Raw genomic sequence first — 26325 nt, 5'->3', positions numbered from 1 at the left:
AAAAAAGGTCTAATTAGAGCTTCCTTTCAGTACAGAAAAAACTGAGCCAAGCTAAGGGGAGTTTTCTGTTGTATCTACGAACTAAAACAGAATATAGCTTCATGCCTCAAAGTCTGCAGGTTTCTCAGTAGGCATCTCAGTACAACCTTATACCTGCTTGATTATCTGTCCTGTTCTCTCGATGATGATGGTTTTGTCTTCTTTAACAGGTGAAGTGACCTGGTAGTCGTCGCCAAGTAGGCCGAGCAATGGGTACTGGTTCCGGTACCTACAGATCCAAACAAATGGAAAGGTGTCTCATTATGGTGCGCTTAAGGTGTCAAACCATTATCAGGGACCTTAGACTATTTTCTAACATGTAATGAAAATAATATCTGCAATAAACATATTAACCTAGACTGTTAAATATGGCATAAAACTCCTGAACTTTAAAATGATTTAAGAGGCATTTAGGGTTTTGGTTTGAAGAAATTATTTCAGCGTTTGTCATCTTTGCTCAAGTCACTTTAGAAAAGGATAAAATACATCAGATGCACACTGTATGACGGGCCCGAACAACTGATTTCAGGTCAGCAGCGTGATGTGTAACCGCTGTACCTCTTGGTGATAATAGTCTTGGTGACGTTCTTGGAGCTGTCGTTCCTCTCCTTCATCAGTTTTTGGATCTCCTGAGGGCCGACAGAGCTCAAAGTCAGCTAAGTTCAATTAGTTTCAGAAAAATATGGCTGCACAAGAAACTCCCCCCACAGTAAATAACACAGGACACAGATGGCATTTGACTCTTGTATGTTTAAAAAAATCCCTCCTTATTTTCCAGTCACTTGTTTTCTAATTAATGTTTAGTGTGAGAAACCATAGAGCAGATAACTGCAGCCACTGCCTCGATAAGACAAATATTCATGCACTTTCATTGGCTAACAGAAACAAACAGAAACAATCAGTTGATGCTGTGCAGAATGGAGAAAGAATGCAGTTGGACCAGAGAAGCAGCAACAAATCTCTGAAATAATAAAAAACAAACCAGCTCACAGGTGTTACATTTATTTATCCAAGGTGGTAAGTTTTACTTCCTGCATTCCAGTCTGTTTATCAGCCTGCAGGTTTTTCTCCTATTTGTCTTATTGACATTAATATTGCACGTTGGTACAAAGACAGTAATCCTCACCAGATCTGTTTTAACATGAAATTTCCCTCCGCAGTAAACGTTTTACCCCCCATTCCAGAGGCAACTCCTCCATACTCTAGCGGGCTCCTGTGCCGGCAAGCAGCAGTTGAGTGGATCTAGTTGCGAAGTTCCATCAAGTTCACGATAATTCTGGTTTATTACAGCTATCTTTCTAAGGATTCACATTGTTGAATCTATAAGAGTATCAGAGAATTTGTGATTAAAATGAAAAAAATACCCTATAAATTCCAAAAAAGCACAATAACTAGGAAACTTCTGTGTTTGCTTTGTGTACATCAAGCCTATTTGTTCCAATGGGCCATTTTTCACCTGTTAAACGCAGCATTATTTAGCTGTAAATGGGGAAACTCCATTTTCGTTTTTTTTGTTGAAAAACGTAGGACTTCCTACAGCTAAAGCATTCACAATGAGACAACTTAGGTGCACACAGCAGCACAGTTTCTATTAGCCCACTTTACCTGAACAGCTTCTGCCGCTTTAAACAACAAGTACTGGTGAACAATTTACTTGCCAACGTAGAATGAGTGTGTTGCATTTATAAAATGAGGTATAATTTATTGTTGTCTAAGTAGCTCAGGACAATGATTCCAAACACACATTAGAACGGGTTTTGGAGTGGATGAAGCAGATTAACATTAAGCTCCAACCTCAACCCTACTGAAACATTGAAGAATTTGGCCTGGAAAGCAAATTTATATGAATGCTACTAATTCAAGATAACACTGGTGGAAATTTCAACTAGATTGGTAAAGCCTGCAGATACATCATATGGTTAGATAGAAAAATCCTTTGGAAAATTTTACCAAATATTAGTAGCGGTGTATGTATATATTCCACTTTTAGAGAACATTTTTGAAATAAAACTGATTTTAGAAATCAGGGTTTTAGCCAAACTCCTTTTCAAAGTTCCAAAGTGAGTCAAAAATGCATCCAATTCAGCCTTAGATATGTTTAAATGCTTCTAAGAAAAAAAAATCCTTGTTTTACAAGGTTGATCTCCAGTAGATTAGTTCAGTCCTCATTCTTTGAGGTGAAATATTAAAGTGAAAGAGGTGTTGCACAGAGAGGTGTAATGTTTCAAACCTCCTCCTTTTGATTGATGGTGATCTCCCGCTGCTCCAGCTTAGCAAGCAGCTCTGAGATCTTCAGCTGGAGAGTGCTGTCTGAGGATGACTTGGTAGTTGTGGTGGTGGTCGTGGTGATCTGCGTCTGCAACTTCGATATTTGGGACTGAGGCCCATCAAGGTAAGAAAGAAAGGACAAATAAGCAAAAATTTACAAATCTTATTCAAAGGTATAAAGAGCAAAAATTTTTTAATCCTTATTCCCTAACCCTATTCCAAGTACTTTTAAGTCCAAAGAAAGAAAGAAAGAACAGAAGGAAATTGTCCAACTTTTTAATTTGCTACTAAAAGTTGTAGATCTATTATGTTTTGTAGAGTTTCAACGAACTGTGACCCTAAATAATAAATCTATCTTCTAATCTAATAAATCTAACTTCTACACAAGTCTTCTAAGGAAGCTTCAGAGTTTAAACTGCTGTGACCTTTTAATAAGATGTTTACGTGTCTGCGTTGGTTTTGTTGCATCTTACTCTCAGTTTCTCTATCTCCATGTCTCTTTCTGTTTTCAAGGTCTGCAGCTGATCATTGTAGTGTTGCGCCAGCGCCTCCGTTTTGAGCTGCAGGTTGCCGTTGCTGGCTTGTCCAGCCAGCTGAAGGACAGATGGACGGAAACATGAGAAGGATACAGAAGAATAGTAAATCACCATCATCATTTACATACTACACCCCAGAAAACGTCCAGCACTGCTTGGATTAAACTTTATTTCAGTTGGTGCTTTCAATAAGGAAATAAAGCTGGTTTCACCAAATTTTTTTCAACACTGGCTTACCTTCCCTTTAGAGCACCATGAGATGACTTCTGTTGTGAATTTTATCTAAATATAATGAATCCGAATTATCTGAAAGGTAATTTTGGGATTTTCTGATGTCCTTCACAAGTGATGTGTCCACATTTAAACCAATGACATTTCCTTCCAGAATGATATTCCATATTCTGGAGCAGGTTGTTCTCTACCTTCTGTTTAAGCATCTCGTTTTCCTTCTCCAGCGCTCTCATTCTTCCATCCAGCTCTTTGATCTTGAAGCTGCTGGCCGAGTCGTTGTCTCGGCTGCTGATGACCTGACTCTCCAGGGAACGCTGGGCGGTGCTGGCTTCCCTCAGAGACAGCTGCACAGAGAAAGAAACACAAGAAAGCACAAAAATTCAGTCTCTTCGCTGTCAAATGTTATTAACACTTTATTTAGAAAGGTTACAGTTTAAATACAACTACATTAAATAAAACATTGCTTCAGGTCATTGAGATCTGCAGACACTCCTGCCTGCACAGCTCTCTGAAGGTCCCACTACAGGATTTCAAACATGTTGGGATGTGGACTTTGACAGGGTCATTGCATTATTCTTCCCATGCTTAATAGTTGATGTGAGGTTTATCTGTCCAAAGGTCAGTGTCCCAGTCTTATGGTTCATTGGGATGTTTTCCGCCCTCCGCCTCTCTGCCTGCTCAGACACTTTTCTCCTGAGCTCCCTGCTTGCTTGTATTCTTTTACTCCTAACTTTTTATCTCTTAGCCAAAATTACAGAAATATTGGACTTAAACATCTTCTTACCAGCGACTCCCAAGGATTATTATTATTATTATTTTATGCTTTTATTGTTTTTTATAGGAGTTTGATTTTTTCATAATCGAACTCGAAAGCAGGACAAGTTGATGCCAGCTAATCAGCACAAAATGCCTCCCTTCACCACAGAGGACTTCGGCAAACTTCTACAAAAATTGGCTGTTTTGGAGATGAAAATCCACCGACTAGAAGTGAATGTGGAGGTGAATATGGGATACAGCAATGATTCAACTCTGTCTGTGATCCCAAACAGTGACAGCCAGCTCAACAACTCAGCCGGCAATCAGAACACTTAGAATAAACCTACCGGCAGACCCCCCTGGCATGTTTTAGGGGCATGCCCAAAAAATCAAGGTGGACAACTCACTGGAAGATCTCAGCAATTAAATAAATTAGAATGGCCAGAATTACAGAGAAATGCCTCCGTTTCCCCTGGGAAAAGGAGACTTCGACAGCGAGCTGCTGTCACAACAACTGATAGGAGTGAGACAGCTGGAAATAATGGTATTCTCCTCCAAAACAGATTTGCTCCACTACAGAATGAAAACCAGGAAAATGATCCATCTTCTGAGAACAATAAAAGGTTTAAGAACAACTTTCATTATAAACAGTCTTCTCCTAAGCTGCCAGAGAAAAAGCGCCCCACCAGACCAAGAACCACAGCTGTGGATGGTATTAAAAACTTCTGCAACAAGAAAAACACAGAAGTTATGATTGGTTCCAGTAACGTCGTGTCCGATATCTCAGAGAATATTCTTGCAATCACAGAAAAGCGCCCGTCTCTAGAAAACCTTATTATACACTGTGGAGCCATGGATAACGTGGCTAAGAAAAAATCAGAAGGACTGAAGGAGGATTTCACTCGTCTTCTGAATATTGTTGGAGGTCTCAATATCAAGGTGTTTCTCAGCGGACCCTTTGCACCGATTTTCTGTGGAGATGAGATTTTTTCCAGACTTCTGATGATTAATAAGTGGTTGAAAAAAACATGTGCCACCACACCTGTGAACTTCATCGACAACATTAATATTTTTTGGGAAAAAAGACAACTCTTCAAGCAAGATGGTTTCTGTTTGAACAAGCCAGGAGCCAGACGTCTCACATCTAATCTCTTCTATTCAGTAAATAATCTGCCAGCAGCTTCGACCTTCAGCAGAGAACATGGAGTATCAACAGCAATGATAACGCTGCCTCCAACAGCTCCAGCAGAAACAATCAGCCAGTTGGCTGAGAAAGAGAGGTCATCACAAAAGATCTCCCCGTCAAAATCCCATCTCCCCACTGAGCCCGCTTTTTGCTTTACTGGATTCTGATAACATGAAAGGAGCTCTTAAAATCGGGACCCAAATGGCTCTCCATTCAACACCCCCTGTGGCCGAGGCCCTGCTACTAAACCAACATCTTCCAAATGCCGCAGAGCCCCACCACCTCCTAATCTATCTCCTCCTAATCAGGACCTTCAAATCACTTCTCTGTGATACAGTCTGGGCCCCAGTGGTAACTCTATCAGAAATGAGCATGTCCAGGAAAAACTTGGGTCCCTAATAGGAGATAGTTGTAAAATCTCTGTGCTTATACCTAACAGAAAGAACAAAGTCAAAAGGATAAGAGACAGTAATAAACAATCAACAAAAGCCATAAACTGTCAGGTACAACCAGACACAGTTAATATCAACAACTAAGTCACATAAACTGGCTTCATTGAACATTAGATCTCTGTCAGGAAAATCATTTTTAATCAATGACTTCATTACTGACCACGATCTTGATGTTCTGTTTTTAACAGAAACATGGTTTCATGAATTTAATGAAGCTGACATTCTGATAGAGGCGACGCCTCCGAACTACAATTTTCTTTGTGAGAGCAGACAGCAAAGAAAAGGTGGAGGGGTGGCCACTTTGTTTAAAGATTTATTAGAATGTAAAAAAGTATTTCTGGGCAGATCTGACTCTTTTGAATATTTGGCTCTCCAGGTAAAGAGCCCGGTCCTAACAATGTTCTTGAATATTTACAGGCCTCCTAAGTCCAAAACAAACTTTATCAGTGATTTTGATGAGTTTTTATCTGTGATATGTGTTGATTATGACTGTTTAATTATTGTGGGAGACTTCAACATTCACATGGACAATCCTGAAGACAGAAGTACAATAGATCTATGTGACACTCTTAGAAATGTTGGTTTGACTTAAACAGCAAACGCACAAACAGGGACATATTTTGGACTTGATCATCATTAAGCGTCTAACCATTTCCAAGGTGTCTGTAACTGATGTTGCCCTATCTGACCACTTTTCTGTTATTTTTGAGTCATCTGCAATGACTCAGTTTGCCAAAGAGACATTATAAGAAAAGGCATCTTTAAGGACAGTGCTGCTGAAACCTTTAACCAGATTTACTCTTCTACCTCCACTTTGCCCTGTAACACTGTAGATGAGCTGGTAAATAACTTTCATTCTAAAATCTCGGACATCATTGATTCAATTGCTCCAATTAAAGCGAAAGTCGTTTCAGGGAAGAAAATGTCTCCATCTAGAAGTGCTCTACCAGTCAGAAGTGAAAAAAAGGATTGTCGAAAAGCTGAACGCAGGTGGCGAAAGACTGGACTCCAGGTTCACTATATTTTCTATAAAGAGAGAGTATACAGATATAACCTACAACTGAAAAATGCAAGGGAATCTTTCTTTTCTGAGATCATCAGCAAAAACATTAACAATGCTCATGCATTATTTGCCACGGTTGACAGGTTAACAAACCCTCCTGTAACTGTAGCATCTGAACTCCACTCTAACAGGGCCTGCAATGAATTTGCTAAATTCTTTACTGAAAAAAACCAAAAGATCAGAGAGGCAGTCAGCACATCCACATCAACTCCAGTACCAATGTTGTCTCCAACTAGAACTGATTTTGACAAAATTTCCCAATTTCATCAAATAAACTACAAAAACTTAGAAGAAATCGTACAGCAACTAAGCTCTTCTTCCTGCTGTCTCGATTTTTTACCCACAGCTTTCCTTCAGAAAGCTTTGCCTGTAATAACATCTGATTTAACACAAATAATAAACACGTCCCTTTTGTCAGGCGTTTTCCCCCAGGCCCTAAAAACAGCAATTATCAAACCTCTATTTAAAAAGAGTAACTTGGACAAGCTGCTACTACAGAACTACTGGCCTATATCAAACCTCCCCATCATCAGTAAGATTATTGAAAAAGCTGTGTTTCAACAGTTAAACAACTTCCTAACAACGACCAACCGCTTCGATGTCTTCCAGTCAGGCTTCCTGCTCACCACAGTACAGAGACTGCTCTTGTCAAGGTGTTCAATGACATCCGTATAAATGCAGACTGTGGAAGAACCACAGTGCTGGTATTATTGGACCTTAGTGCAGCATTCGACACTGTTGATCACTCCAATTTATTAGAGCGCCTGGAAAACTGGGTCGGCCTTTCTGGTACAGCACTCAACTGGTTTAAATCCTACTTGAAGGACAGGGACTTTTTTGTGTCAGTAGGTAACTTTACATCAGAGACCACAAAAATCATCAGAGAGCACAAAAATGTGACGTTCCCCAAGGGTCCATCTTAGGGCCCCTCCTATTCAATATCTACATGCTCCCCTTAACTCAAGATTTTAATAAACAACAACGTAAGTTATCATAACTATGCAGACGACACACAGCTATACGTTACGATGTCACCAGGTGACCATGAACCCATTCAAGCGCTGGGTAAATGCTTAGAAGAAATCAATGCTTGGATGTGCCAGAATTTTCTTCAGCTGAATCAAAACAAAACTGAAGTAATAATCTTTGGACCAAAGGAAGAGCGTTTAAAAGTTAGCACACAGCTTCAGTTAATAGAGCTAGAAACCACCAGTCAGGCTCGAAAACCTGGGTGTAGTGATGGACTCAGACCTGAACCTTCAGAGGCACATAAAGGTAGTAACTAGGTCAGCTTTCTATCACCTAAAGAACATTTCCAGGATTAAAGGACTAATGTCTCAGCAGGACCTTGAAAAACTAATTCATGCGTTCATCTTTAGTAGAATTGATTACTGCAACGGTGTCTTCACAGGTCTGCCTAAAAAGTCGATCAGACAGCTGCAGTTGATCCAGAACGCTGCTGCCCGCATCCTCACTAGAACTAAGAAAGTGGAGAACATCACCCCGGTTCTAAAGTCCTTACACTGGCTCCCTGTAGCTCAGAGAATAGAGTTTAAAATACTTCTGTTAGTCTATAAATCACTGAATGGCTTAGCACCAAAATACATTACAGACTTGTTGTCAGTGTATCAACCACCCAGACCTCTCAGGTCTTCTGGCTCAAATCTACTCTGCGTACACAGAACCAGAACCAAACATGGAGAAGCAGCTTTTAGTTCTTATGCTCCACTAATCTGGAATAAACTGCCAGAAAACTGTAAAAGCGCCGAAACCCTAAGTTGCTTTAAATCAAGATTAAAAACTTATTTGTTTAGAGTGGCCTTTGACTGGGCCATTTAGGCATGATTGGTTGTTTTCAGTCCAATTTTCCTTTCATTTTCTTGTCCATCATTCTATTCTGTTTATTTTATTTTACTTTTTTAAATTACCTCTGTTTAATTTTATCATTTGATTTGTTTTTCTGTGTCTGTATCTGTGTTTATTTGCTTTGTGATTGTATTGTAATTGTATGTACAGCGCTTTGAGTGTCTCATTGCTGAAAAGCGCTATATAAATAAACTTACCTTACCTTACTATAAGAACCATCCTGCTATATTGAAGCTCTCCTTAATGACTGCTGTAGGACACTGCTGATGTCTTTCCATCTCGGCATTGTGCTAACACACACATCTTCTTGAGATATGTCTGTATCCACGCATTTACCAAATTGTTTTTGAAGTTTTATTTCCTTTAACCAGACAGGAAAAAATGTTTCTCTGAGGTCATTGCTGATGTCTTCCTGCCCTGGAAATATTTTAACACCTGTACGCTTCCAGCTCCTGGCTGCTATGCTCTTTCTGGAATCTTATTGAAGGACATTGAGATGGACTATTTTTTCCACAAGCTAGAACTTCTTTCATAGTAAGACCTTGTATGGACCACAGGATGATTGATTATGACGATTACATCGACGAACTCAAGCGCGCTATATTTGATATGACTTGAGTTTTATAAATTTGAACTTACTGAAAAAACTAAAAGAAAAACAAAACCAAAGCAAACTCTGACCTCTGATAAGTTTTTAAGGAAAAGATACAGCACTTAAATGACACAGTACCTGCAGCTGCCTGTTGTTCTCTCTAACGGCCTCTAGGAGGGAGTCATACTGCCGAGCCTGGTCTGCTTTGAAATTCAGATCTCTTTCCAAAGACTCCTTTTCGATTTCCAGACGCTGTGAACACACACACACACACACACGTATCAGTTTTTCAGCACATAAATGCACTTTGCTTTATAATCTAAATAAGCTGTAAAATTTTTATGTAATTCAGCATGATCAGTCACACTGCAGACAATCAGTTTCCTTGTTTGAAACAGAGATATTGAAGAAAAATATCGGCACACACTTCCACCCACACTAGTGTTGATTGGGTGACATGTTAACATGAGCTATATGAGGCTTCTGAGTCTGGCCTGAGGCGTGTACAAGCCTCGAACCTCCAACACTGAAGCTCTTATAGAAAAGCTCACAGCATAGAGGACATAATGTTCGGACTTCATACAAGCTTCTGCAAAGAGTTTTTTTTTTTTCCTTTAAATTTTGTGTTGCAAAACTTGATTAGCTGAAAATAAAACTGAACCAACAGTCAAAAAAGAAAAAATGTAAGGTTATACCCATTAAGGAGGATTTAGGCAAGTTAATGTTTTTATTTCCAGCTTTAGGGTAAAAAAAATTAAATAAGAATAAGAAATAAGTTTTAGCTGCACAGGTTTAAACACAACCTTTAGCATATTTGACAGTATGTCAAACATTTGCATTCAGATTTGCAATATTTTTTAAATTGGAGAACAAGTCATCTTAAAACATTGCATCTAATGTGCAACTTTGGATGAGTTTTGGATCAGTGTCATCATCACCATCATCACTTTCTTTTATGAAACTTAACTTTAGCGTTGTTTGTTTTGACGACCCATCCCGTACAAAAATAAAATATTACATTTTGCGCATCAACCTTCAGCATGCTACTAGGTATTATTAGTACAGTATAATTGTGTTTTATGTTAAGCTCAAATGTCTTCCACTAAATGTATACAATCTTGGGAATTTTAACCCTATGTCATTTCAGACCTTTCTAGTTACTAGTCACCAGAAGCAACATTGGTAGAAATTATCCTGCCACACTTTTAAACGCGCCTAGTTTTCTTCTTCTACCTACATGTTTGCCGGTTACTGCTCAAAAAATAAATCAAACATGAAGCTGGTTCTTTGTAAGGCTCAATTATGGCTGAGATTAGCAACCACAATCCTGATACTTAAAAATCTGCTTAACCAGCTCCTGAGTCCCGCTTTGCAGAGCATATGGTTTAGAATCTGCTGACTAAGGTCTCTCAGCACCTCTCAACCACGCAGCGAGGTTTGCTGTGCCTGACAATGATAGCTCTTACCCGCATGTCCTCAGACATCTGCATCAGTTCCTCTCTCAGACTGCTGAAGGTGGAGAGCAGCAGACGCATGCTCTTCTCTGCAGTGAAACGTGTCTGAAACAGAAACAGAGAGGAGAGTTAATAATGCAGACAGATCCTTTTAATTATTCTGCCCTGATGGAGAGCAAGACACTGACAGGAGTCTTTTTTCAGATAGAGGAATCAAGCCCCTAGCTATCCATGAAAATGAGTTATGTCTGTTAAATATATAGGATTTTGTCACAAGAGGTCATTCCCCACTTTGGCAAATTACAATCAGCTTGGGCTTGTCAGAGAGAGCATTTAAATCCAATTATAGGGTGCTGGTTTGTTGGGTCTCCAAGGCAGACGTTCCTCTCCTGAGCAAATAAATAGACATGTAATACTTCACCTTATTGACTCAAATTTAAGCTGCAGACTTTGTTTTTTTACTTATACAATTGATTTGACTTTTTTACACATTTAAAAATAAAACTTGCAAAAATTATATATGATATTTGAACAACTTCAAAAGGGCTGTATTTTCTTTTTACTCGGACTACATTTAAATAACTCACCTCTGACCCAAAATCTATGGAATAACTGGCTAAAGTGCAGTGCTCCCTTCATGTAAACCCAACAGCTTAGTATTTCTAAAATTTACTGGAATTATTTCCTTGTATCTCACCTGCAGCAGGTAGCGCATCTGTTGTTTGGTCAGTTCAGTGGCTCCTTTGGGAATCAGGGACTCTACATCCTGATTTTCCCCCTGCAAACGAACAATAATGAAACAAGGGACAAACAGAAGGTGACAAAACTGAACACACATCTTCATTGCCTCATACAAACAGAAGATTACATCACTATGGAAAGGATCCGATCAGATAAGGTCTAGAAGAGCTGTGTTGTTTAATATAACTGACGGATTGTCTTCTGTTAGCTATATAAATTCATCTTTATGGTATTTAACTTTCATCTCCTTACATCTGAAGGCTCAGTTCAGACTTGTCTCTCACCTTTGTGATCTCACTGGAGAGATTCCAACTGTGTTTCCTGTAACACACAGAGAGGATAAACGAATATTGAGGTAGGCAGCATAACCTGGGGTGTCAAAGTGAACGCCTGCACAGAAAACTGAGACTATTTCTCACAGCAGTCCGTGAACGTTTGTTAAACACAGAAGGGTGAAGATGATCATCTTTAACAGACTCTTATTGAAACGAAATAAAACAACTTGGTGTTAACGATATTAGCACTTTACAGGAAAACTGAAAACAAATAAGGTTTAAGACAAAACTGCACCACAGCTACATCTTGGAAGCATGCTTATGGGGAATTAAATATTATTTGACAGAATCAGAATCTAACTTTCTTGTTCATTTTATGAACAGACAAATTGTCATGATTTTATTTTATTTTTTTAACCAGAGGCAGCTAGAAAGAATCCATAAAACATTGGTGGTTATCCAGATGATGATCCAGAGCACATGTAACAGCCTGGTCTCTCTGCTAAGGTAACACTCCGAGTGTTTAACCTGAGTAGTCAAACATATTGTAACTGTAAGTAGTTTGTAGTTTTTGAAGTTGGAACACACATCCCCTGCCTGGATTGTTTTATGTTTGATTTCTTGTAACTTTACATGGATGGCTAAAGATATGGACTTATAAGTCAAATGATGCTGTAGATACAAGTCTTACCTACTACAGGTTCAAATTTGATAACAACACAAAACAAATTGTATTCTGGAGGTTTTTCTGTGCGTATGTACAGGTGTTTTCTCTTTCAATTTCTCAAATATCTTTTACAATTACCACTGGTGTGATTGGGTCTAGAGAGTCCATGGGGGGACAGAATTTGTTGAAAGAGTTGTCAATCGAAAGAAGAGAAGTTGGCAGCCATTTTGGCATATACCTATACAAGAACAAAGGTCAAAGACTAGAAAAAAAAAGGTAAATCATATTTATAAGTTCTATTGTATGGCAAGGTTTCTTGACGATTGCAGTAGAATTCCAGATCTAATAATCAAGAATGTGGAAAAAGAAAGGGGCCAATAAAAAATGTGTTAGTGTAAGGTAACAAATAAAGCTAGATATGTAAGACTAACTCCAAATTGTAGCTGAAGATCTACTGGTTCTGTAAGGTGCTAACAGATTTGTAGCATTTAAGTAATAGTGATACAAATGTGAATCTAAGTGCTGGTGGTATGTTCTCACAGTCAAAGAAATCAAATATCATAAAAGCGTTTGATAGTGTAGTATTGAAACTTTTTCATTCTTTACCTGAATTAGAGTAGCTCACTTTGTCAAGTAGCAATCTCTTGCATCAGTGACCCTATGTTGGGTGGTGGAGGTATACAGTCTTCATTGTCTTGGTCAAAATAAGACCATGAGGACTCTGCATTCTTCCTATTGCCTAACTCAGTACATTACAACAATCTAACTTGTGTGTACACTAGGGTGTGTTGAAGCTGAGTGATTCAGAGACTCATTTGATTCTCAGAGAGGTGAAAAGTTGAAAGGCATTTATGATCTTATGACTTCATTCCTCACAGACTCTCTTAGAAGTTAAATGGCACCACAGGAATCTAGGTGGTCATATAAAGTACAGCTACCACTCCCTGGCTGTCATTGGCTGCCAGAGATCACCTGACCAACAATTACTGAATGTTGCAATGATAATATCGACTACAAGTAACCCACATTTTCTGATTCATATCTTCCTTTTTATCATTTATTCCAATCTCCCCACAACTCCTTTTGAGTTTTAGCATAATGACTGCTAAAAAAATGCATCAAGGGCAGAGAAAGTCTTTCCAAGAGGCCAAATATATTATTGGCATGCACTTGAAATGTAGCATCCTTGTAACTACAATATTGTAAACATGTATATTGCAATGATAATGGCAATTCTATATATTGTGTATCTTTAACATAAAAAAAGAAAGACTTCTTGAAGAGTAGTTTTCCTAGGTTTTATCAGCTAAAGCCCTAAAAGACACAGATTAAGTCGTTTTTTTCTATTTTTGACAGGGCCAACAAAGCAATCAAATACAGTTTGTCATCAGAGCTCTTCCTTTTATAGATGATTTTGGGGGACATTTTACTTCACTCCTTTGCTCTATTTTGTAGGATGCATGTGCTTTGAGATGGTTGCATGCATACAATTTATCCATACCATTGAAGAGGGCTTTTAGTGTTCAATTTAAAGGCATAACCCTAGTCTAATAACCATTAGACTCAGCAAACTCTCAAACCTTCTTATTTCCAACATCTGTAGGTTGTCCATTGAAATAGACTTTATAGAGGAAAGTAAAATTTAGATATTTCCTTAGTTTGTTTGCTTTTCTTGTGATGATTTTTTTCTTAAGTGCATATAAATACTTTCTAGACTAGATTTTGCCATAGCTATAAGTAGAGAAAAATGCATAAGGAAAAGAAATCCAGAAACATTATCTGTAGACGTTCAGGAACGATATTGATGCAACAGCTAAGTAGAAATGCAGAAACAAATCTGTTTGGTGACAAATCAAAATAAACAAATATTATATTTGCATCACCCCAAGCATCACCAGGTGTCACTGACAACAACACTCTTCAGGGTGGAAGCTGTTACTGAGAGAAGGGGGCTAAAAGTTTAAATTCGTAGCTTTATTAATGAGTTTTAAAATAAAGTGTTTGAATTTAGGAGAAAGCTGTATTTTCTGCAACATGTTGAGACATATCTGCTTTTTATTCAGGCTGGAAGGGAGCAAGAGAGAGTGAGACTTTCAGTATATACCAGGAAGGCCTAATGTAGTACAGCATAGTTAATTTGTTTTATCCCTTTGAGATTTCAGTCACTCTGTTAGTCAACATGCTGAATTCATGTCGGCATCCTTTTGGAAATCTCAGTTGAGGTAAGGATCTACATTCTCCCTGGAAAACACACAGACTCTGATTTTAGTAATACTCCCTGATCCATGGTAACCATGGTAATTACCTAAATATGATGCTAAAGACAGAAAACAATGTCAACTCATTTTGTCTTTGTTGTAAATGGTAAATGGACTGAACTTATATAGCGCTTTTCCAGTCACCGACCGCTCAAAGCGCTTTACACTAGAGCCACATTCACCCAATTGCACTCACTAACACTCACACATTCATACACCGATACGCAGATCGGTAGGCAACTTGAGGGGTTAAGTGCCTTGCCCAGGGGCACATCGACCAGGAGGAAGCTGGAATCGAACCCACAACCTTCCGATTGCAAGACTGATTGCTACTCTTCCTACTGAGCCACAGTCGCCTATATATAATAGTATAATAGTAAAAATACTGTTTTCAGAGCAGCTGCTCGCATACACACAGCGCGATTTGCCACTACTTCTAACATATAACTAATGACCATTCAAGGCAAGATGCTGTTTTTATGTCTTATATTATTGTTCTTAACCTGGAGAATGGAAATCAATTACAAAACTATGATTGAGGCCTTTCTACAGTAAGGTCATTTATAACTATAAAGATGACCTCAAAATAGATCTCTGTGGTACTTCACATCTTATATTAGCACTTTTGTTGCTTAAAAGGCTTTGCTGTAGAGTGCAAAAGTTGCTGAAGTAGAATGTTGTGTTTGACTAAAGCAAATTATCCTCACTGACCTGTTTTCTTTTTTGCATAGTTTAAGTTTGCCAATGAATTCAATTGTAGCCATTTCTGTTAAAATATGTTTGTGATTTATTATTTGGAAATGATTGTAAAAACTAGTCTCTCAAGTATTGAGAGGAACCTTTTCAACACAAATCTGAACACATTACTGAACAAGATGCAGTGCCAGCGTTGTGGTTTTTTAGCTATTTAGTTGACTTTACGTACCCAAACCAATCAAAGCAAAACTGTAGCTTTCCTCAATATACCTCTAAGTTTCCCACACATCTCTTAGCAGCGGACTACTTGCTGAGTGTGCAGAAGAAGCCTCACGTAATGGCGGAATTTGACTCCAGCCCGTTTGAACAAGCTCCAGCTGAAACTAGTGCAGGCAACCATCCAAACCCACAGTCTGTCTAAAAGAAAGCTTCTATGGTTTTTACTTGGAAACGACTCAATTAGATGTCAACAAAATTAAACCATGATGTCAATGATTTTATCTGATCTCTAAGGTCACAAGGATTCTCTGCAGTGAATTAGATTTAAAAAAGAAAATGTCGTACCACAGAGGAAAGGCCGTATCTTGTAAGCTTGAGAACATTAGTTAAATTTATAGTTTCATGTGAAATATGTATAATGTCCTATTAAAGTTATTTAATAGAGCACACCAAAGGTTTTTTTTTCATTTTATTCTATTATTTATCGATTACTGAAATAATTGTCAACTATTTTAGTAATCGAACAATTGTTCACTGAAGTATACAGACTCTAAAACATGCCATTTGCTAAAAGAACAACCCATTCAGAGCAATGTTGTTAAGTGTTTTTTTTTTTGGTATGGTCACTTTTTTTAAATGTTATCTTAATATAAAAAGATTTCAAGCTTGTTTTTGGCGCAGTAACATCATCTAACTTTGTAGAAATGTTTTAAGCTTGTCTTGTAATGACCATTAAACTATCTTGTTATCTAAATATAAGAAATTCCAGTTGCTTTGCTGCGATCCCTGTTTAATTATCTTGTTATCTTGAGATATCAAGATTTGAATTCTTGAGATAACAGGGTAGTGTATTTATTTCAAACCAAACAAATGATGATGGCAGCAGCTAAAACAAAAAGAAAACAAAAGACCTTTCATAGACCAATGCATCATTAATATTCTAAAGATTATCCAAAACCCTCACAATTTCTTTTGTTTCTCAAAATAAAGTTTAGTTTATGGATTTATATTATTTTCTTGCTGATGGAAATTCTGAAATACATTTTTTGCAAACATAATCCTAATTTATGCACTTACTGTCCCCGGATCTTGGACACGTTTTCGGAGATGTAGGAGTGGATATCACAGTTCTTCCTGTAGATATCCGCCAGCAGTTCGCCAAAATAACGTGTGTCCAGCTTTGTTGGCTCCAGCACCTCCTTCTGCTCCGTCAATGAGACCCTATGCCTCACCGACGGGGCCTTCTGCTGAAAAACATTGACAATCTCCACTTCTTCAATCTCCACTGTTCCATGCTGGTCATCCTCCAGTTCCACTTGCTCTTCCTCCTGGAAAACACAAAACTGTGATCAACACCCCAGCAACGGTTCTCTGCAAACCAGAGAATAAATGTTGCCATGTATCATCCCTTTGCCATGGTTTGGAGGAAGACAAACTACAACTCTCAGATTAAACAAAGTTGGTTAGGACATTCAGGTGCAAGCTAGGAGCCATCAAAGATAGCACCTGCCATGAACTGGACATTGCTGGTATTTGACGTCACTGTTGACTGAGAAGGTGCAGACCCCGAAAAGAAGCCAGTGGAAGCTTCAGGCTCTACTGAAGTTTGAAGCTGCCTACATGCACAAGAAAAAAAGTAATCTGGAATAAACGTTTTAACAAATACAGAGATATTTAGCAAAAATGACTAGAAGTTAGTTTGGAGGAGTCAAGGAAAGACTTTTAAACCTAAGTATGCTATCCCCACTGTAAAGCATGGTGATGGTAGCATCATGATGTTGGGGAAGTTAACTTAATCAAGGAACTATTAAGTTGTTCCAGGAGTTATAATCATTAATGAATACTCTAGCTACACTAGGCAAAGCAAATTCATATGTATAGCAGTTTTTATCAACATGTAATTCAAAGAGCTCAACAGGAAAATAGAGGTACAGGGATAAGATGCATTAAAAACACAAAATAAATCAAAATCAGAATTAGCTTTATTGCCAAGTTTGTACAAACAAACAAGAAATTTGCCCCTGGTTCACTTTGCTCTCAGTGAGGATTTTTATTTGTTTTTTTTTTGGTTATTTGTTGGAATATATAATAGTGAAAATAAAGAAAATCTTTTAAATTTACATTTACACACAATTGACTTTGCAGCAGAATATGTGAGATCAGTCCAAATATGCATGGTGTTATTCTGGAACTCTGTCAAGTGTTCATCAGAGAAACAGCGTAAGGAAAGAAACGGTCTATGTGGCAGCTGGTTTTAGCAGACAGCGCTGACCTGAAGATAGAAGCCTAAACAGTTTATGTGCAGGGTGTGTGAGGTCTGCAGAGGTTTTAGCTGCCCTTTTCTTGACCCTAGACCTGTATAAGTCCTGGATAGAGGGAAGGTCAGCCCTGATGATTCTCTCTGCAGCCCTGATTGTTCGTTGCAGTCTGGACCTGTCCTGTCTAGTGGATGAGCCAAACCACACCGAGATGGATGAAGACATAACAGATTGAATTATGGCAGTGTAGAAGATGAAATGTAGCTCCTGTGGAAGGTTGTACTTCTTGAGTTGCCCCAGGAAGTACAGTCTCTGCAGGACTGTTGAGAATATTGTCTGTGTGAGGTGTCGAGAAATGGTGGTTCCTAGGAACTGGAAGTGGTCCACAGCAGACCCAGTGTTGTTGAAAATGGTTGTGGGGTGGTGTTCTCCAAAAGTCCACCATCATCTCCACAGTCTTGAGTGGGTTGAGTTCCAGGTGGAACTTAAACCACTCAACATTACAAGAAACATTACATATATGAAATACATCAAAAGAACAAGTTTAAAAGTTCAAGCATCTGCTCTCCTGTTTGTCTGTGTCAAACTCAGAGACACCACTCAGCTCTCAGCAGCCAGTTTGCAGGTAAGGAGTCAGCAGGAGGGCCTGATTAGCCAATCAAAAGCATACTTGGAGAAACATGGGCCACAAGTTGATAGGAACAAAATAAATTATGAGACAATAATGACAATTTTAATGTAGGAAAAGTTACAACTGTATAAAAGAAAAATACTTATTTTCAAAGTAGCTTTGTATTCGCTGGAGGATGGTCTAGTGGTTAACTTAGAATTCAGCTGGCAATCTGAAGGGAAGGTAGAACACAATCTCAGGATATGAAAGGCCAAATGCTTCATCCATGCCTGCTCATTTGGACTCTTTTGGACCTTTTGTCCACAAAAAGGTCAGAGTCAAGCTACTGAAATTTGCATCTACGGTTTCACTAGAGCAATACTAAGCAATCACTAATGTGTAGTCTTGACTAGCAGTCTGCATTCCTGGTCATCCCCCGAGCTAGCTATTCCAGAGGTTAAAGGTCGAAGCTTTAACCAATTAATTTCTTGCTTGCAAGTTACTCTGTGAAAGTCAGAGCAAAGGGAGAAATATCTATGGAAGGTCAGCCAACAACATAAATAGTTAGTGGAGGACTGATAAAGAAGATCTGTAAGGCTGATACAGATCCAGATTGGTTTCTATAAAAATTGGCACCCTCTAGTTCTTCTAGCGAATCATGGACTTGGCATGTGCATTGTGCATTGTAATGATGTAATTATAAAGGGCTTTTCCAAAACTGCTGAAGTAATACTGGAAGCAAAATGTTACATTGGAAGGAACATAAGTAGGAGAAAAAGAGTCCAAACCCTGAAAAAGACGACCAGCACGTAGAAGGATACGTTTTTCAGCGATTTACTGTGTAACCTTGAATCCAGACATTAGCCACATCCTACGCTTCACATAAAAACTGAAATCTAGAGACAAGAGAAAAACAGGCTTCAGCTCCCATTTAACAAGTAGCAACAGAGCTGAGTGAAACGGTCAGCTCTTATAATTGCTTTTACACTGCTCAAAAGAATAAAGGGAACACTCAAATAACACATCCTAGATCTGAATGAATGAAATATTCTCATTTAATACTTTGTTTTGTACAAAGTTGAATGTGCTGACAACAAAATCACACAAAAATCATCAATGGAAATCACATTTTTTAACCAATTGAGGCCTGGATTTGGAGCCACACACAAAATTAAAGTGGAAAAACAAACTACAGGCTGATCCAACTTTGATGTAATGTCCTTAAAACAAGTCAAAATGAGGCTCAGTATTGTGTGTGGCCTCCACGTGCCTGTATGACCTCCCTACAACGCCTGGGCATGCTCCTGATGAGACGGCGGATGGTTTCCTGAGGGATCTCCTCCCAGACCTGGACTAAAGCATCCGCCAACTCCTGGACAGTCTGTGGTGCAACGTGACGTTGGTGGATGGAGGTGAGACATGATGTCCCAGATGTGCTCAATCGGATTCAGGTCTGGGGAACGGGCGGGCCAGTCCATAGCTTCAATGTCTTCATCTTGCAGGAACTGCTGACACACTCCCGCCACATGAGATCTAGCATTGTCCTGCTTTAGGAGGAACCCAGGGCCAGCCGCACCGGCATATGGTCTCACAAGGGGTCTGAGGATCTCATCTCGGTACCTAATGGCAGTCAGGCTACCTCTGGCGAGCAAAAAGAAATGCCACCCCACACCATTACTGACCCACTGCCAAACCGGTCATGCTGAAGGATGTTGCAGGCAGCAGATCGCTCTCCACGGTGTCTCCAGACTCTGTCACGTCTGTCACATGTGCACAGTGTGAACCTGCTTTCATCTGTGAAGAGCACAGGCCGCCAGTGGCGAATTTGCCAATCCTGGTGTTCTCTGGCAAATGCCAAGCGTCCTGCACGGTGTTGGGCAGTGAGCACAACCCCCATTTGTGGACGTCGGGTCCTCATACCATCCTCATGGAGTTGGTTTCTAACCGTTTGTGCAGACACATGCACATTTGTGGCCTTATGGAGGTCATTTTGCAGGGCTCTGGCAGTGCTCCTCCTGTTCCTCCTTGCACAAAGGTGGAGGTAGCGGTCCTGCTGCTGGGTTGTTGACCTCCTACGGCCTCCTCCATGTCTCCTGGTGTACTGGCCTGTCTCCTGGTACCGCCTCCAGGCTCTGGACTCTACACTGACCGACACAGCAAACCTTCTTGCCACAGCCCGCATTGATGTGCCATCCTGGATGAGCTGCACTACCTGAGCCACTTGTGTGGGTTGTAGAGTCCGTCTCATGCTACCACGAGTGTGAAAGCACCACCAACATTCAAAAGTGACCAAAATATCAGCCAGAAAGCATCGGTACTGAGAAGTGGTCTGTGGTCCCCACCTGCAGAACCACTCCTTTATTGAGTGTCTTGCTAATCGCCAAATATTTCCCCCTGTTGTCTTTTCCATTTGAACAACAGCATGTGAAATTGATTGTCAATCAGTGTTGCTTCCTAAGTGGACAGTTTGATTTCACAGAAGTTTGATTTACTTGGAGTTATATTGTGTTATTTAAGTGTTCCCTTTATTTTTTTGGGCAGTGTATAATGTTGCATGAGCCGAGCTGCAGGCTGTAAAGACCCTTCCCACAAAAAGCACAGTGACTCTGTAAAAACAAACACTCTGACACCCTAAACTCACGGTTTTTACAATTCTTTCTCTCATCAAGTTTCTTTATTAAACCTGCAAATTTTTAATGTTTATCGGCAGGACACCAAGAATTACAACTTGAAATGTTTGTCTGCACGTCCTCACAAACCAGGGTTGCCAAGTTTTGAATGGAACTTGGGAGGGAGACGATTGCATGGGTGGGGGTTTGAAATAAAAAGGTGTATTGATATAAATGGCCACTTATTTTTAGGAAACAAGAAAATAAATTTCTGATCATTTCAGTTTGTCTTGAAAGCTCTCAGTTCTTTGCGGTTGGGTTTAACAGACTAATTCCACATAGTCTATTAGTACTGCAATCTAACCAGACAAAAAAGGAGTTTACTAAGATTTCTCTAACTGTCCTTATTTGAAAAGAAAATGATCCAGGCCAAGCAAGAGAGTTAGAAAGTGATCAAAAGCTAAAATGGTGCTTCAGTATGAATTCAGAAGTTGTTGTGGAGGACATAAATTCAAGCAGGAGCCAAGCAAAAGCATTAGCTAGTATTTATTAAATGATAAGGGGAAATATAAACTAACATGAAACTGGAGGCAACATTGCAAAAAACAATAAACAGGGAGCTAAACCAGTAAAATACAAGAAGCTGGATCTAAAAAAGGCTGCAAGCAAACCAGGAGAATAGGTACAAAAGACAGTGATGAGCACAACCATGAGCAGGTGAGTCTGATTAAATCAATGAGAAACAGCTGACGAGGAACATGGCCTGAGATGTTAAGAAAGGCGCAAACACTATTCTAAAAGCTCCCACATAGCCGAGCTCACTGTAAGCGGCGCGGAACCCGCTCGCACTGTCCGCGGATGTTTGAGGTTTTGTAGTCAAGCGTACCAAATTCCTACATTTCCCACACTTCGTGCCATGGTGTCATCACGCGAGAAGGAAGAGCTACTTTGCCTTGTGGCTTTGGAAAAACAAAAACAAAAGAAGGTGACATATAAGGCCATCAAACCAGACTAGGGACAAAGAAGGGGAACTGTGGCCTTGACACTACGTGTCCTTTCGACCAGTTGCTTTGAGTAGTGTGTCACATATTAAACAGTCTGACGTGCAGACTTTTTCTCTCTCTTTACGTCTCTTTTGAGTAGCTTCTGTTGGAAGCCAAGATTATTCTGCTTCTACAATTCACCTTTATGTCTTAATTAGGTTTATGTGTATCTTATAAATGTCTGATACCCAAATGTCTGCTGGGTACCAATAAAGACAACCCATTTAACAATTGTTCCATGACCCTGTTTAGTATTAATTCTAATTTTTTTGCATGTATGATGCAACAACAAGAAAGAATTTAGATGTGACTTCTTAAACATTCAAACTGTCTGCCCGAAGCGGTTCAACAGGATTCCACATGAGCTTGTTGGAAGATGACCTTTCTGAAGGGGATTTTCACACTCCATGGAGCCCTGCAGTGAGCAGATATCATGGTACGTTTTAGCTGAATACCGACATCTTTTCAGATGGATGCATCTAATTGCTCTTAAATAGAAAATAAGTTGTTGTTAACCTGGAAATTCAGAGATTGGAAGAGATGAGCTTCAGCTGTGCTGGGTTTTGACTATTTGAGTCAGGCATGTCCTTTAGTCATTGTTCATGGGGAAGACAGAACAATAATAACACTCTAGGAGTTTCCACAGACGTGAGTTACAAACCATTCATCCAGGTGGCTAAAATACCTGAGTGATTACATGTTTTGTTACAACACTGAAGCCAAACAAGCTATTAGTCTTGTGCTATACATCACCTAAAAGCCTTAAAATACATTCATCTTTTATTGCAGAGGCATAATCTCACACTAAAACTTCTAGAAAAATCCAAACTTTAATATGAGTACAATTATTCAATGAAGAAAAAAATTACCCATTAAGAAATCATCCACAATTGCTGTCGCCACTAAGAAGTCATATAAATTCTTAAAAATGGGAAAGACAAGAGAATGTGCATAGACGTAAGCAAGATATGTTGTGTGCTTCACAGAAAATGAATGATACAATAAAACAGACGGTGGCCTAAACTTGCCCATCTAGACCATCACACCTTGTGAAGTGCAGTTATTGCAATTTCAATACATGCAATATCTAAACTGCAAATTACAGTCTGGTAGCATTATGTGGTAGCCTATTATATGCCAAGTGCAAGTACACAATAATATACTTGAGCTATTGGATGGATTTTCTTGGCTTTCAATACCTTAACAGGATATAGATATAGTGACAAAGGGATCAAAATGCCAAAAGCTCAGGGACTGTCAGGGACACAATGATAGTGCACAAGACAGAAGGATAAGGACAGTCTGGCTTAATCAAAACCAATATATTTAGGGTAATTTTCAAAAGTAAGGCAATTGCATACTTTCCTCATATTGTGCAGGTCTAGTCAGAGCCAAAATTAAAAAGCGACAAACAACGCTGGACAAAGATCCAAGTTTGTCCTCCCACTATTGACGGTAGGAGGATAGAGCAGGGCAAAAAAGTTTCAAAGGTTACTGTTAGAGAACCGGTATCTCAGGGCTGCCATGTGTCCATAACAACCATTAAAGGCCTTAGACATGCAAACTGATTGTTTGGGAGCCATGTCAAGAAAAAGGCATTTGTGTACTACAGTCACATACATAAAATACACTACAATAAGATAAAGGATGCATATGTGGGAAAGCACCTTACGCTCACTATTAAGCCTGGTGGAGAATAGGTGATGCTGTGGACCTGATTCTTTTCCAAAGACCTTCTTGGAGCACATGACATAATGCACTACTTGAACTACCAGAGCAATTTAAATAAAAAATGTGGTACCCTTTGCCAGAAAACTAAAACAATGGGTCATCACAGGGTCTTTCACCAAGACAGAGGTCCCAAACTTATGACCAAATCAACACAAATGGTTCACAAATCAACCATCTTCTATGGCGTATCAGTGCCAAGATCTAAATCCAATAAGGAAACTGTACGATGTACTGAAGAACAGGGCCCATCTGATGTAGATCTAGAGATATTATCCGAAGTGAAAGTAAAGCCAAGACTGTAACGAGACACCAAATCTGCCGAAAAAAATGGACGACTTTTTATCAACTATCTGGTTGTTTGTATTTCTCTATTTTATATATTTCTATTGTTAGCTGTTAATGCCACAGTTAAATGTCTAAAAGGTAAGACTTCATCCCACTGGGAAACCATGTTTCTTTCATTTAAGACAAAACTTCTTCCTCGCTGTAAATCCTAACTACAGAAGACTTCATGAGTCTGCACACCTGTAAGGACCATGCCCACCTATTTGAATTCCCATGTCCTCCAACTAAATTCAAACAAAAACACGATGCTGATTGGTTGGCACTGCCTGCCTAGCTGTGGCTATCCAATCAGAGCAGACTGGGCTCCATACTATGTTGTGCTCTGAAACATGCTGATAGTAAAAGTTCTTAAAGCTATTTTCATTCATGGTGAACTACGTGCACATTAGCAACTCATTTATAAATTATGCAACCTCTTAAAAGTCCAGTTTACCTGAAGGTCATCATGGAAAGTTGACTCAATTGCCCATTTATGGCGCATCTGATTAGCGCAAACCAAAAACCCCCCTCAAAGGTCTGAATGAACTTTTTATGGAGATGAATATAAATAATTGACCACATATAAAAAAAATATTTTACAAACAGACTCCTGCACAGTGGAAGGTATCTGTATCAAGCTATCAAAACAGAACCTGTTCCCAGTGTTTCAACAAGTGCTTGGAACCAATGGTAAAAACTCCAATGACACATAGCTTTGGTATCTGACAGCTTACAGAGTCTTAACTCTGACTGACTGCAGAGAACATGGTGTGAAACCTGCTGCCTGCTTTAAAATCCTACAGAGCTCAAAGGTCGCGGCGTCAGGTTTAAAAACGAACACCTCTGTGATGCTTTGGAGTAAATGCAAACAGCAGAAGTGTAAAAAAACAAAGCCTATTTAAATGGATAAGCAGCATACATGGAGGTGGGTGCATCTTCTACACCAACATGCCTGTCATTCTCTCAGAAAAATGGAGAATAGAGATAAAAAAAGACACATGAACCAGTTTGCACACAAAATAGCTATAGGTTTAGAGCTTATTATCCAACCAGACAAACCAGTAGGTATCACAGTGACAATAGTAGGCGTTGTAAGTTTGTTTTTCACATTTATCCTAACTTTAAGGTCAACAGGATAAAAATAAAAAAATTCTGAAATGAAAACTATTATTGTAATTTTAGGCTTAGCTTGTCACAAAAAACAATTCTCGTCATCACTAGACACAATCTCAATGCAAAGAGAAATCAAGATGAAATTCTGCAATCAGTGGCAATCACATATACCAACTCTTAGGGGCCGACCTCTATTCTCTAAAATGTTAATTAACTGTGGAGAGCAAGGGATGGTCTACATAGAATCCCAACCTTAACTCCACTGAACCGCTTTTGCCAAAGTGACAAAGACACCAACATCGGGTGAGTCGCAACAAATGCTGGTCACAGAATGGGATGATATCCCACAGCAGTGTGTAACCAAGTTGGTGATAAGCATGAGAAGGTACCAGGTTGTTGTGATTGTCTACAGCTAAACCACACTCTAATGTCGCTCCCGTTTGTGAAATGAATGAAATCTGACATTACCAATATGTCTCGTTTCTTCAAACTTCAATCATCTAGTCTGATAAACTACACCAAACAAGAGTCAATAGCATAAATTCAATTCAATTTCAATTCAATTCAATTCAGTTTTATTTATATAGCACCAATTCACAACACATGTCGTCTCAAGGCACTTTACAACAGTCAGGTACATACATTCCAATTAATCCTAACCATTGAACAGTGCAGTCAAAGTTAGTTATTTATTCAAATTGGATAAAAAAAATGTCTAACTAAGGAAACCTAGCAGATTGCATCCAGTCAGTGACTTGCAGCATTCCCTCCTCCTGGATGAGCATGTAGAGACAGTGGACAGTGACTGGCGTTGACTTTGCAGCAATCCCTCATACTGAGCATGCATGTAGCGACAGTGGAGAGGAAAAACTCCCTTTTAACAGGAAGAAACCTCCTCCAGCAGAACCAGGCTCAGTGTGAGCGGCCATCTGCCACGACCGACTGGGGGTTTGAGAGAACAGAGCAGAGACACAAAGAGAACAAAGAAGCACTGATCGAGGAGTACTTTCTATGGGAAGGAAAAGTAAATGTTAGTGGATGTAGCTCCTTTAGTTGTTTCATCTAGGAAGAAAGAACAAATAAACTCTGAGCCAGTTTTCAAGGTTAGAGTCTGAAAGAGAGCACATAGAGTTTGTTACAATTAAGCTCAGTCAATCGCCATGTCTAGGAGAGAGAAAGGGTTAAACACTAAAAGACAGGGCTATGTGGATCATCGGTAGAGGGTGAACATTAAGTTGTTGCCAGCAGAAGCTCGGACGATTCCCCTCTCCAGAAAGGTGTCACAGGTAGACACAGAGCGAGGCCAGGTGTAGCTTCTAGGAAGAGAAAAGAGAGAAC

General features: G+C 39.3%; 1 protein-coding gene across 2 annotated transcripts in view; it reads right to left on the bottom strand.

Annotated features, from left to right (window-relative positions):
- Positions 1-26325, bottom strand: part of pof1b (POF1B actin binding protein) — a 55398-nt gene that overhangs the window by 5581 nt on the left and 23492 nt on the right. For both annotated transcript variants that reach the window (XM_047379080.1, XM_047379082.1), the window contains exons 3-12: positions 16377-16627; positions 11469-11505; positions 11141-11221; positions 10456-10548; positions 9128-9241; positions 3266-3418; positions 2781-2900; positions 2270-2416; positions 598-668; positions 154-268 (exon numbers count right to left, since the gene is read on the bottom strand). In XM_047379080.1, the coding sequence (XP_047235036.1) occupies positions 154-268; positions 598-668; positions 2270-2416; positions 2781-2900; positions 3266-3418; positions 9128-9241; positions 10456-10548; positions 11141-11221; positions 11469-11505; positions 16377-16627 (1182 nt within the window). The remainder of the gene's footprint in view (positions 1-153; positions 269-597; positions 669-2269; positions 2417-2780; positions 2901-3265; positions 3419-9127; positions 9242-10455; positions 10549-11140; positions 11222-11468; positions 11506-16376; positions 16628-26325) is intronic.

Source organism: Girardinichthys multiradiatus, chromosome 11, assembly GCF_021462225.1.
Source record: "Girardinichthys multiradiatus isolate DD_20200921_A chromosome 11, DD_fGirMul_XY1, whole genome shotgun sequence".
NCBI lineage: Eukaryota > Metazoa > Chordata > Actinopteri > Cyprinodontiformes > Goodeidae > Girardinichthys > Girardinichthys multiradiatus.
The sequence above is the reverse complement of the archived record's forward strand: the minus strand, read 5'-3'. Positions and strand labels throughout refer to the sequence as shown.